This window comes from Octopus bimaculoides, chromosome 14, assembly GCF_001194135.2.
Source record: "Octopus bimaculoides isolate UCB-OBI-ISO-001 chromosome 14, ASM119413v2, whole genome shotgun sequence".
NCBI lineage: Eukaryota > Metazoa > Mollusca > Cephalopoda > Octopoda > Octopodidae > Octopus > Octopus bimaculoides.
The window spans coordinates 36,986,508-36,999,734 of NC_068994.1; the positions used below are offsets into that span (position 1 = coordinate 36,986,508).

The following is a 13,227-nucleotide window of genomic DNA, read 5'->3' on the forward strand; positions in this document are numbered from 1 at the left end:
TATGTGTGCATGTATATATATATATTTTGTATCTATCCATATCCATATATTCATACATACCTACATTACATATATTACATACATTATATACATACATGCGCACATGCATACATGCATACGTACACACATACATACATACATACATACATACATATATACATACATACATATGTATGTATATAATAACTTTATTACAATTAATTTTTTCAACTTTTCTGTTTTAAATTATTGGCATGTAATTTGAAATTCACGACAGAACAACAAGTAAGAATAATCAAATTTTATCTGCAAAAATCAACGATCAAATGTGCTAGTACAAAGAGCTTACATTCATCATATTCAGAACAGACAACCACCATTTAAACTAGCAGTATTCAACTTACTCCGGTGGTTTGAACAACAGGGGTCTATAATTGATTTACCACATGTGGGAAGGCTACATGTAAAGTGGAGCATTGAAGAAGAGCCTCCGACAACAACCTGAAGGCAGTCCCAGCAGCTGGGTATATCCTGAAGCTCACTATAGAAGATTAAAAGTATTATGAATTTATTTCCATACAAAAGTACTGCTAGTGCAGGAAATGAAGCCAGCCGATTATCAGGTATGATTAGTGTATGCTGCCCAGATCAAGAAACTCTAAATTCAATTGGCCCTCATGCTCACCTGATTTAATGGTTCCAGACTTTTTCTTGTGGGAATATCTGAAAGATAGAGTATACCATAACAAACCTCGAACCATCCAGCAGTTTAAGGTGAAGAAATTGAAGGAATAAGCCAAGAAACATTGCAAATGGTGATGAAACTCTCTTTAGAAAGAGCTCACCATTTTTCAAGAACGAAATGATGACCATTTAAACGGACATCATTTTAAAAACTAATTTAAAATGTTTTTCAAGAAGTGTATTTATTGTTTATAAAAGAATAAATGTAAATATTTAATAAACAAAAGGGTTATTATATTTTGAAATGATCAAATGATTTTTGGGCCACCCTGTACATACATACATGCATACATACATACACACATACATGCATACATACATACATACATACATGCATGCATGCATGCATGCATGCATGCATGCATACAGACAGACAGACAGACAGACACATACACACACACATACACACACAGACACACACAAAATGATGGATTGCAATCAGAGTTTTCAACCATGATTTTGATCAACTGATTTTTGATCCGCTGAATTATCAAACTCATGTAAGCGGTTGAGTAATCCGCAAACATGTTGCGTATCCTTAATGTAATTCTCTGGCAGAGTCTGTGTATCACAATGTGACAAGGTTAGGCCTTTGAAGTACAGTGTAATCCAGCCAGCATGCTTCCATACAATTCCCATCTACCCTATTTCACTTACATAGATAGATGAACATGAGGTTACAGAAAATGTTACTTGACCATGACATCACACATTGAGATCAAAATGAACAGCTTGTGATTAAGAAGCAATCTGCTTAATTGTGCTTAAACATGTACATAGACACACGCCACATATATTCATATACTCTTACACATGCACACCTGCGTTCGTATGTAAATGTTTGTATGTACATTTTTATGAAAAAATACATCATTTAAACCTAAATTATTTAGATTAGTTTCTTGTGAGTGGTTGACAGTAAGCAGAATCTACTGTCGGAATTTAATTCACTGTTGAAATGATTTTGCATCAATTTCAATTATAAGCTATTATTGGTAAAGGCATGAACATCACAACACATCCTTTAAAAGATAGTTCTGAAATGGCTGCATACTTAAGGTAGTACATTAGAAATCATAATTATCAAATGTGTTAATTCTATACTCTTCAGCTCATCTAGACTTGAGGACTTGGCCAGAAATTTTGGAAGTCATACTTGTGATAGTCTGATGTTCTCTTCTGGGAAGATATTTATTCAGTTTTTATTTAATGCTATAAGCTTTCAGTTAATTGCCAAAACTTGTGAGACACAAGAGACTTTAAAGATTCACCTCTTTATAATGCTCAGTATATCTTTCGTTGGTACACAACCTTTTTTTCAGTACTCACAATCAAAATTTACATATAGCAAATGATAACATAGGGAAAATAAACATTGGAGATATTTTGCCCATCTATTAAGTACAGAAACTACTCAGAAGTATTGCAAGCTCTTTTAAGTCCATCACAATTTTAGAAACCCTTCCATATCATCAGCAGATATTTCAGGATCACAAGCATCTCATTCCTTAGCTTCTATGCTTTGCCTGAAAGGGGCAGCAAGGACTGAATTAGTCTTAGTCTGTAAAAGGGTTCCAACTTTGGTCTCTTGCTAACCGCAGCCAGCTGCTATACCTATCTCCTTGATGGCTTCTTCAGCTGTCTGGGTTCTAGTGCACCAATCTAGCTGGAGAGCCATGGTAGCCAAAAGCTTCAATGGAGAATGAGGCTACCTGCCATCCTTTAAGTGCCTCATCGACCAAGTCTTGTACGAAATTCTTTTACTGATAACTCTCTGACTCTTTAAATCAACAGTTCCATAATGGAGCTTCAAAGACCTTTTTTCCACGGGAGGAAATACTGTAACACTGAACTCCTGATTGGTATTTGAAGAAAACAGTGAGTTGATGAAATAAAGTTCAGCCACAACCATGTGAAGATGCTGACATCAAATCTTGACTGGCATTTGGAAAAGAAATAGCTTATCTAATAGAATAGTGTCACGATCATGCTGTTATGATAACCTACATTTGATATTTCGAAGACTGAAATGAAAGTAAGGAAGAAAAAAAAATGTACATTTTCCTATAAATATTTATCTTTCTTTGTTCACTTTAGCTAATACCATTTATAGAGTCCAAAAATATTTCAGACACATTGATGTTATGCTGGTATTACAAATGTAAAGGAAGTTACTTATATTTCAATTTACTCAATGATAACACTAAAATAGTCATGAAGTCAGATGTTATTACAAAATCTGTTCTGTTTATTCTATCTCTATGCAATTCTCTATAAAACCATTCTAGAAATGTACCATCTCTTTTTCACATTAATCATGCTATTAATTTTTTCCCTCATAGCCATCTCATTTCTCTTATAGCCAATGAAATTTTCCTTGATTGCTGTATGTGATATTAACTCTTGCATATTTATTCTGATGTTTCCCATTATTTCTATTTGTATGAATATCTCTGTGCATGGTATTTGGTATGTGTGTGAGTGTGTATCTGTATGTCTGTATGTTTATGTGTGCATATGTTTGTGCATGTGTGTGTGTGTGTGTGTGTATTTGTGTTCATGTGAAAATGTACTTCTGTCTGTCAACTAGATTTAATCAAGGGCATGTCCCTCATCATACAATGATTCAACTAAATGTATAATACAAAAAAATGCTAGTGTGTTCTGAGGTGCACAGTAGGACAGAAGATGTTAATCAAGGTTTCAATACAATGCTGGTAATTCTATAATCCAAATGTTTAGACTTCTATCTGAAAGACTGAATCAATTAATTAGGAGTTACATTGTAAAACACACTTGGATGTGTGAAAACAGGAGGAAGCAAGGAATATTTATTAATCAATCAATAAGCCAAGATTCAACACTAATGGACAGATAAAGACATGATATCAGCACTGTTTAGTAACATGACACATTTTCCTTCTGTCAAATGTCACTATCACTTAACTATAGCCTCTATATCTTCACTGATAGTTGATTAAATTTGTTACTTCTTTTTTACTATTGCTTCTTGTAACTCGATTCTTTATGTAACTTTTTTTTTTTCTATTATCAATTGATATGATAAATTTGTTGAAAACTATCAATCACACCTTAACATCCTTTTGCATTGGTCTGTCTTTGTACAATGTTGCAATTACCAGGCCTTGTATTCTGAATGTGAACTGAGAATTTTCTCAAATACTTTTGCAAAAATTTTTTTAACTCAGTTTGAATGAAATAATTAAATTCTTGAAAGTCTTTTCTGATGTCAAATAATCTAATGACACAAATTGAATAAAGATAATTAGAATAACTGAAAGAAATATTAAGTTAGAAGAATATATAAAATGATCTCCTACACATCTCATAGAAGTATTCAATTACAGATTCTTAGTATTCTCTCAGCAAACTTCCTCTTTTTTTTTTCCAACTTATTTTAGCATTCTCTTAAATAGTTTTTCTCCCAGAGAAATCATGTGAGAATATAAGAGTGGGCACCATCTCAGAATACTCGAGTATTTATATCAGGTGACATAAGAATATTTCAAGAAATAGGAGTCTATTGTGTAATCACTTTCTGTACAAATTCTATTACTGCTGAAGCTATGTATTTAAGTTGGATTTGAACCAAAATTCTATTAATTCCAAGTTCTGATTTAGTGGAGTTTTCTTATTGATATTGATTAAGTAACAAAATATTTCAATAGAAATTATAAGTGTAAAAACTTACCTGATGTGTCCCTTGGATAATATTTTGGTGTAATATTCCTGTTGGGGAATTTTTCCAATTTTGTCCAGGTTTATGTCTGGGAAGTGATTCTTTTTTAAGTGTAGCTGTCTGTGTATTTCTTTTCATGCTGTTGTCAGATACCATTGTAATAGAAATATCATATTGAGGAGAGACAGTCTCAGAAACATATTCTGATGGTCTCCTCTCTTCAGCAAACTTATTATTCCCATCTACGTCGTTAGTATAGAGAAATTTTCTTTGGTTGTTTTTCTGAATGATACATATTGCAATGGAAACCACAATAGCAACAGATACAATGACAGCTGCAATAACTATAACAGCAACTAAATTAAAATGTATCTTTTTATCAGCCTCTATGCCTATAGGTGTAAACATCTTAGACGTATTGTTACTGACAGTCAGTGTCAAAGACAGTATAGTTGTTGCTGATAAAACTGGTGTGCCACTGTCTTTGACAACAAACTGAAGATCATATAATCCTGCATCATTTTGGTAAACTGTTCGATAATAAGACAAAGTTCCTGTGTAAGGATTTATTGTAAATAATTGTTTTCCATTTCCAGAAAGTATTTCATATTTGAGAAAAGCATTCACGTGACTGTCTCTGTCTGAAGCTCTCAAGGTTGTAATGTCACTATTACTCTGTGGATGGTAGTGAACATCTAAAGTGAAAGGGCTAACACTGGGAAATGTAAAATAGGGAGCATTATCATTTTTATCCATAACTTCCACAATTACAGTAGCAGCGTTACTTAATGGCGGAATACCATTGTCTTTGACTAAAACTTTAAATTTATAGACGTCTTGTTGTTCCCGATCCAACATTTGAGTCGTTACAATAAATCCAAAGTTGGATATCTTAAAAGGTAAAACACGGTTGTGGTCATTCAACAAAGAGAAAGAAAGTCGACCACCAGATCCTTGGTCTTGATCAGTTGCATTTATCAAACCAATTGGAAAATTTGGTTTCTCATTTTCATAAGTTAAAAATTTGAAAACATCACGAGTAAAATGTGGTTGAATGTCATTGATATCTTTTACTTGAACTGTAAACATTCTTTTGGTTAGTAAAGGGGGCAACCCTTTGTCTTCACATACAACTGCAAAATTAAGTTGACTTTGACTTTCTCTGTTCACAGTATTTTTGATGACTACTTTGTATTTGTTTGTTCCCAAACTTCTGAGTTCCAGTTTGTCATGTTCAAGCTGACAGGAAACTTCTCCATTTAAACCAATATCATTGTCTATAACTTTCACATAAGCAATGAAACTTCCAACTTTTACTCCTTCAGATATTGTTACTCTGTTGCCTTCAAACTTTGAAACAAACTTCATATCTATTCTTGGAGCATTATTTTCTTCGTTTAATATGTTTATCAAAACAATTGCAGTTGAACTTAAGGGAGGATTACCATTATCAATAGCTTCAATATAAAGCTTATACATTTGTTTCCTTTCACCATAGTTTGTCCGAGACTGGAAAATCTCTCCCGTTTTTTCATTAATTGTAAAATGAGATTTTGCAAGAGGAGATGTTTTTGAGCCAAATTGGTATAAAATTTCACCATTTTCCCCTGAGTCTAAGTCTGTTGCATGCAAAACAAACACTGGAATATCTTTCCGAAAACCATTATTAATTGATACATTATATATATCCTGAGAAAAGGATGGAGAATTATCATTTTCATCTGTAACTGAAATCTGAATATCTAAAATGCCTTCCTTTGGTGGTGAGCCGCCATCTCTGGCAATAACCTGCAGAGCATAGCTATCTTTCAATTCTCTGTCAAGTGCTTCTTCTAACATGATACCAATTTTAGCTGTTCCATCAACTTTTTTATTAACTGATAAAGAAAAGGGTTCATCTAGGTTCTTGTAAAGCTGATAATTAATCTGGTTATAAAGTGTGCTAACATCTTTGTCTAAAGCATTCGGTATTGATTTCATAAAACCTTCTCTATCAGTTTCAGAAAATTGAAGTTTGATTTGTTTGCTGGAGAATTCAGGAGCATTGTCATTAATATCATCAATGATTATTTTAATTTCCAAAATTCGGACAAAAGATTCCTCATGCCTGACTGCAATCTCTACCATTTTAAAACATTCTGAATTATATTTACAGAGGGATTCAGCATCTAATATCTGTGTTGTGTACATTTTACCTGAGCTAGTTATGTTAAACAGTTCAAAATCTTCACTAATACTTTCATGTAACTGGCTGAATGTAACAGAGCCATGTTCTTGAGAAGGCATGCTGTCCAAAAAATGAGTTTCATCAGCAATATTCCCTATAAATGTACCTGGACTGTGACCCTCTGGCACATGGAAGATAACATCTACAGACAACGATTCTCCAAGAATGAACAATACTACACAAAATTTTAACATCATTTTCAATCATAAGTTAGCTGAGAAAACTGATTAATTTGTTTCAACTCCAAATAAGTCTTCACTGTGAAGTAACAGTAGCCATCTTGATTTTTTCACTCATGAAGTAAATCTGGAAAAAAGTTGATTATTTTTCAATTAGCGAAACATTATTTTTTTCAAGACTTTTAGAATTGATTTTTCACTCAATAAAATTAAAAGTACTTATTAAAATTTATCATTTATTCATTTACTTTTTTTATATTTCTATCTTTACAAAATTAGCTTAGCACAAAAATACAAATCTTAAATTAAAATCTGTGTAGATCTAAATTAAGAAGGAGTGTTTACTAAATTTTTTGGTTTCCATCCAAACTAATCTAGTGAAGCTTCAGCAAAGCCATGAGTAAATAGCATTATGAGTTTAAATTCCAATTTACTTCTATAAGCAAAGGTTTCACACTTTCACACCATTTTTGGTTGGAAAGCATAGCAACAATATATTCATCACAGAAAATTTTTTCATAGATTATAAATGCTTCATAATCTAATTTGGCCAAGGTGATGAAAATGAAAATCTATTTTCATAAATGCCATATATTATTGTGAAAAGCTGCCTATTTGAAATAAGTGAAATACATTATTTGCAGATTAAGTAGGTTAAAGGGGAAAAATAAATTGAATATGAAAGGTTGAATAGATTGCCCCTTAGGATAAAGAGAATAAAAATTATGAATAAATTCATCTAAGTGGGTGAAATTTTAATAGCAGCTTCTTAGCCTATATTTTGTTTAAGATATGAAGAGAACAATCTATCTTTCTTTCTCTCTCTTACACCCATCCATGTAGGTGTCTTTGCTTAGATGCATCTGCATTTCTTCCTCTTTATCTCTCTCTGTCAACATACAAAGAGGTATGTGAGTGTATACATATATAAATACATACACATATATATATATATATATAGTATGCATGTATGTGTACATATATCTTTTATACATAGACCCCTATATATATATATATATATATATATATATATATATATATATATATATATATATATACTTGCATGTCTTTTAGCAGTGGCTTGTCAGTTTCAAAGTGGTTTAGAATGAATGAAAAAAGTAAGCTCCTTCCCACCACTTGCTTAGGGGCTCACCTTGGGGAAATAACAAAACCTCACCCTAGATTCAATTCTTTCTTTAGCCTCCTAAACTTCATTCACCTGAATAAAGATGTCCAAAATGACTGCAAATCTCCGTCTCATGCCAATAATATTTTGTTATTGGTAAACCTAGCAGAGCTGACAAGGGAACAGATGGAGAATAGTGGAGCCCCAGTTCAATTTAATCCTGTTTCAATTCATGTGAGTTGTTAATGCAGATTACACATGTTTCAATAAAACCTTAATTTAGTCTTGATAATTTTGTCTTCAACCAAACTGAGATGATATCCTTATATATATATTTATACACACATACACACACACACACACAATATTATATTATATATATTATTTATGTGTTTGTGTGTGTTTTAAATGTGTGTCTGTCTGGCGGGGTGGGGGTAAGGCAGAGAGAAGGAGATAAAAAGAGATATTTAACTGCTGTAAATCCATTTTCCCATGTTAGAATGGGTGAATGGTTTTGCATATTTAGATATTTGCATATTGTTGGAGCAAATGTTTTTACAGTTGGATGCCTTTCCTAATGTTAACTAGCCAACCATAAAGCGGGGCTGAGACTATTTTTCAGCTACCTATACTGAAGCAATGCACTTTGAACTCATTAAAGTGTGGTCAGCAGTCCAGCACATCATATTAATGGCCTTTGCATCTCTGCCTATAGATGCTTGTGTATTTATGTGTGTATATATGTATATATTATGTGTGATTGTTAGTATATGTTAGTATGTATGTATCTATGTAAGTGTATATGTATGCATATTTGCATGAATGACTGTATCTATCAATTCATTAAAACACACACACATGCATATGTACACACACTCACACACATTTAACTAGCTAAATGTATATATCTAAATGCATGTATTGGAGGATATTTATACTTGTCTCCATATTGCCGAATGGCTGCTTCTTACACATATTTGCATATACACTTACACATATGCATGCATGCATCATACATACACATTCATATATATATATATATATATATATATATATATATATATATATATATATATATATATATATATATATATATATATGAAATTACACACATATTCACATATGAATATTTGTATGTGTGTACATATATGTATGTGCAAATATATACAGAAACAAATGTATATATGAGACAACCAAACAAGTAGAACGAAAAGTTATTTATTCAGAAAGCTGGGGATGTTGGGAAAAGCTTTTGATTACATTCAGCCATTTACTTGTAAAATAAGTGAAATCCGAAATGAGTAAAATATATAAGTATATATATAAATATATATGTGTGTCTCTGTGTGTGTGAGTGTAAACAAATAAAAATTCAGAAAAATAAAGGTAAAGGAAAATAAAAATTGAGAGATTCAACATTATGGAATTATATATCTATGCCAATAAATCAATAATCAATCACTTAGTGAGATATTGAGTAGTTTTGTATAGATGAGAAGGACATTTAAAGTAAACCCAGCTGAATAAATTCAGATAAATCACACTCAGACCAAAATATGGTGTAGTAGGCAATGATTAACATAGCAAGAATTGGAAACCACACAGCGGCCTCCTGGGGTTCACAGCCACAGATACATCCAACTTTCTCTATTAAATTTTTAATCACTTATGGAGTGAAAAATATCAATAATATATATTAATATACATACATACATACATACATATATATGTGTTTGTGTGTGTATGTACATACACGTGTTTAAGCATATATGTGAGAGAGGGAGAGAGAAAGAGAATGAGTATATTTTTGTGTCTAACTCTGTTTGTAGTTATGGATGTATGTCTGCAAATTTGTGTGTGTGTGTTATGTGTTATGTATATTTACCTATAATATCTATCCATCTATCTATATGTATCTATATATATGTGTGTGTGTGTGTGTATAGTGTATATATATATATATATATATATATATATATATATATATATATATATATATACATGCATGCCTATAATATATATATACATAGATAGACAGATTTGGTAACAATAGAAGAAACAGAATTCAATACATATGAATACTTATTTATGTCTACATTTTTTAATCAGTTGTAAAATTAAAGTGATTTGAAAGCTGAGACTTTCACACAATCCAGGAGTTTGTTAAGTTATATCTGGACGTAAATATTAGCACCAGTGTTATAACAATGTATGACATTGTCTGATCCTCTGAAAGTTCTGCCAATCCACTGTATATACATATGTGTGTGTGTTTGTGTGAATGCACATATGCACATTCATATATCTATCCCTGTGAATGTATATCTATCTATCTATCTATCTATCTATCTATCTAAATATATGTAAATAGACTTTTACACACACATTTTACACACACACACACACACAAACATACATATATATGTATATGCAGACTCATATTTACATACTAATTACATATGTATGTCTGCATATGTATGTATTCTCTCTCTCTCTCTCTCTCTCTCTCTCTCACACACACACACACAAAGGTAGATTGGTAGGACTATTGGGGAGTTTGGCAACATATTGTACATTATCTGTTGCAGGTCTTTGCTCCATAACAGTAATGTCTACTACAATACTTGTGTTAACATTTATTGGGCCAAATTGGTAGCATTTCCTTGGATAAATATTGTTGGTGAGGAGCAGAGAGTTTTGCATGCACATCATACAACTGACAGTCATTTTTCATAAAATTTTGCCCAAGCCTTTGCCTATGTGTGCAAATGCAAGGCCAGCCTTCACTGAGATAGGTTCTATATATTTTTATGTACTTTGTGATTTCATTTTCTTGTCGTCACATCACAGTTCTTCTAGTGCTCTGAGGTTTAACGGTCTGTTGATAATGTGATAAAACAACTTTGGTTTTCACTTGACAGCTGATGAGGGGAGTATAGTGTTCATGTTTTTGTCATGACTGGTGCATTTTCCCTGTAATCCATTCTTAGTTTTTTTCCTATGTGATCATAATGTTACTGGCTTTTGACATCACATTCATATACATTGTATATATGAAAGTATGTGTGATCTATAGTTTCCTAGTTCTTTCTATCTCATACTATATGAACTCTGGTGTACTTATTGTTTAATGCTTTACCTATTCACTTCCTTCTGTACTCAAACACCAATTTGCCATCACCATCAAACAATATCTTCCCTTATGGTGATGACACTTTCATTCCCATTTAATCTTACCCAGTCATACATCATCTATATGCAACCTATAAGCTACACACAACATCTCTAATTTCAGAAAAAGAGACCCTGAAAGTTTCCTATAGTAACCAAGCTAATCTTCTTCCTTTTAACAACCAAAAACTCAAAAACAAAATCACTGATATCAAGAAATTATCAGAACAATTGTCCATTTAAAATTAAGCAACACAGATTAGTAAATCCACTCTCCCTCCAAATGTTAAGCTTTCAATTACCAAGGGTATCTCCTGATGAAAGCACATCATTGCATAGCATTTCAAAGGCTGGTTCCTCTCTTCTAAATATTTCACACTATCAACCTGCCTCCTACTAACAACCTACAAACCTCATGTGAGACCTATAATGGAGCATTACTCCTTCATCAGGGACAGTATTGTTTCTGCACACACAGCCATCCTTGGCTACATCCAGAAAAAGATCATTCAAATGGTTACCATAAAATTCGCTAACAAAATTCAAGCTTTAGCCTACAAGTGTGTCTCTTGTCTCTAGCTTTTTCACTGTTAATATGTGTTTGTTCCTTGCAACTGGCTGAACTGTCTACCACAACTGCCACTTCTAAATCACTCCTCTCTTTTTCTCTAATCCATCTATTCTCCAGGCACCATACCAATAACTATGCCTAGTTCTTTCTTAGAATATCAGCTCTATGAAATTCACTCTATGATTATGTTTCCCCTGCTGGTGTCAAATTGCAAAAGCTTGCCTCAGGCATTAAAATATCAGTCTCACTGGTCTCCCAGTAGTAGATACATAGCTTTCTAGTAAACCTTATGGCTCTCTTCACTCTGAGGTCTAATTAATTTACTGTTCAACTTTTGGATGGAAGTTGAAAATATCATACACATATTGGTCAATTTTATCCTTCCTCTCACTTTTACTTTTTGTCCATCCTGTCTGCCTCTCTATATGGTAAAAATCTGTTAAGATCAGACCTGAAGGTGATCAGGTTGCATAAGGCCTAGAGGTGCTCAGGATATGCTGTATGTCATGTGGTGAGTCTGTGACTCAATCAAGTTTATGAAGGCAAGGCATGGTTTGAATATGTAGAGATACACACACATACATATATGCACAAGTGTGTTTGGAGAGAGAGAAAGATACTCATAGTTGCATAAATGCACATATGTGTGTGTATGTGTGCATGTATGTATACACACAGAAACATGCATACATACATGCGAACACACACATATCTCTCTCTCTCTCTCTCTCTCTCACTCTCTCTCTCTCTCTCTCTCTCTCTCTCTCTCTCTCTATATATATATATATATATATATATATATATATATATATATAGTGTGTGTGTATATAAGAGATGAAAAGATGAAAGCCAGTATAATAAAGGTTATTGTAGAATAATATAATACAGTCATCACAATGTGCTAAACATCTTTTTCATGATGTGAAGTCATATTTTCAAAATTCATTCTCTGAGTGTGAACACAAATTACACTTGTTTGATAACTTTTTTGTTCAGTCTGACGTTGGTTACTTGAAACTCTCACCAACAGTTTGTGAAGTTTTTGCAGATACAATAAAGCACCACTTTTAATTCTATGTTTAGTACTTAAGTACTATTTTCCACTAGGTTTTGCACGTCTGCTTCAAAATACATACATACATATATACTAATATGTGTGTGTGTGTATGCGTGCGTGTGTGTGTGTGTGTGTGTGTCTATGTATGCATATCATATTATGTATATAATATATTAATATGGTATATATTATATATGCCACATCCCAACATCCATACTTAAATTTGTATAAATAAAAAATATATAATACATACATAAATATATATATATATATATATATATATATATATATATACTATATAAACAAATTCTCCTAAATATGTACATATATATATATATAAACAAATTCTCCTATATATGTGCATACATACATACATACATACATACATACATACATATATGTACATATATGGGAGAATTTGTTTTGGGGGTTGAAAATGAACCTGAATCTCAAGATGTGTAGTTGTTTTAAAA

The 13,227-nt window shown here is 32.3% G+C and overlaps 1 protein-coding gene across 8 annotated transcripts in view; it reads right to left on the bottom strand.

Annotated features, from left to right (window-relative positions):
- LOC106874475 (protocadherin gamma-B6) overlaps window positions 1–13,227 on the bottom strand; it is a 142,813-nt gene that overhangs the window by 126,958 nt on the left and 2,628 nt on the right. For 5 of the 8 annotated variants that reach the window (XR_008265531.1, XR_008265533.1, XR_008265532.1 and 2 more), the window contains exon 2: window positions 4,436–6,956. Coding sequence is in view for 5 of the 8 variants with exons in the window: in XM_052973070.1 (XP_052829030.1) it covers window positions 4,436–6,847 (2,412 nt within the window). In the remaining 3 variants the exon portion in view is untranslated. Of the gene's footprint in view, window positions 1–664; window positions 703–4,435; window positions 6,957–13,227 lie in introns of all 8 variants that reach the window. The other 3 variants (XM_052973071.1, XM_052973072.1, XM_014922215.2) reach the window with 1 other exon arrangement.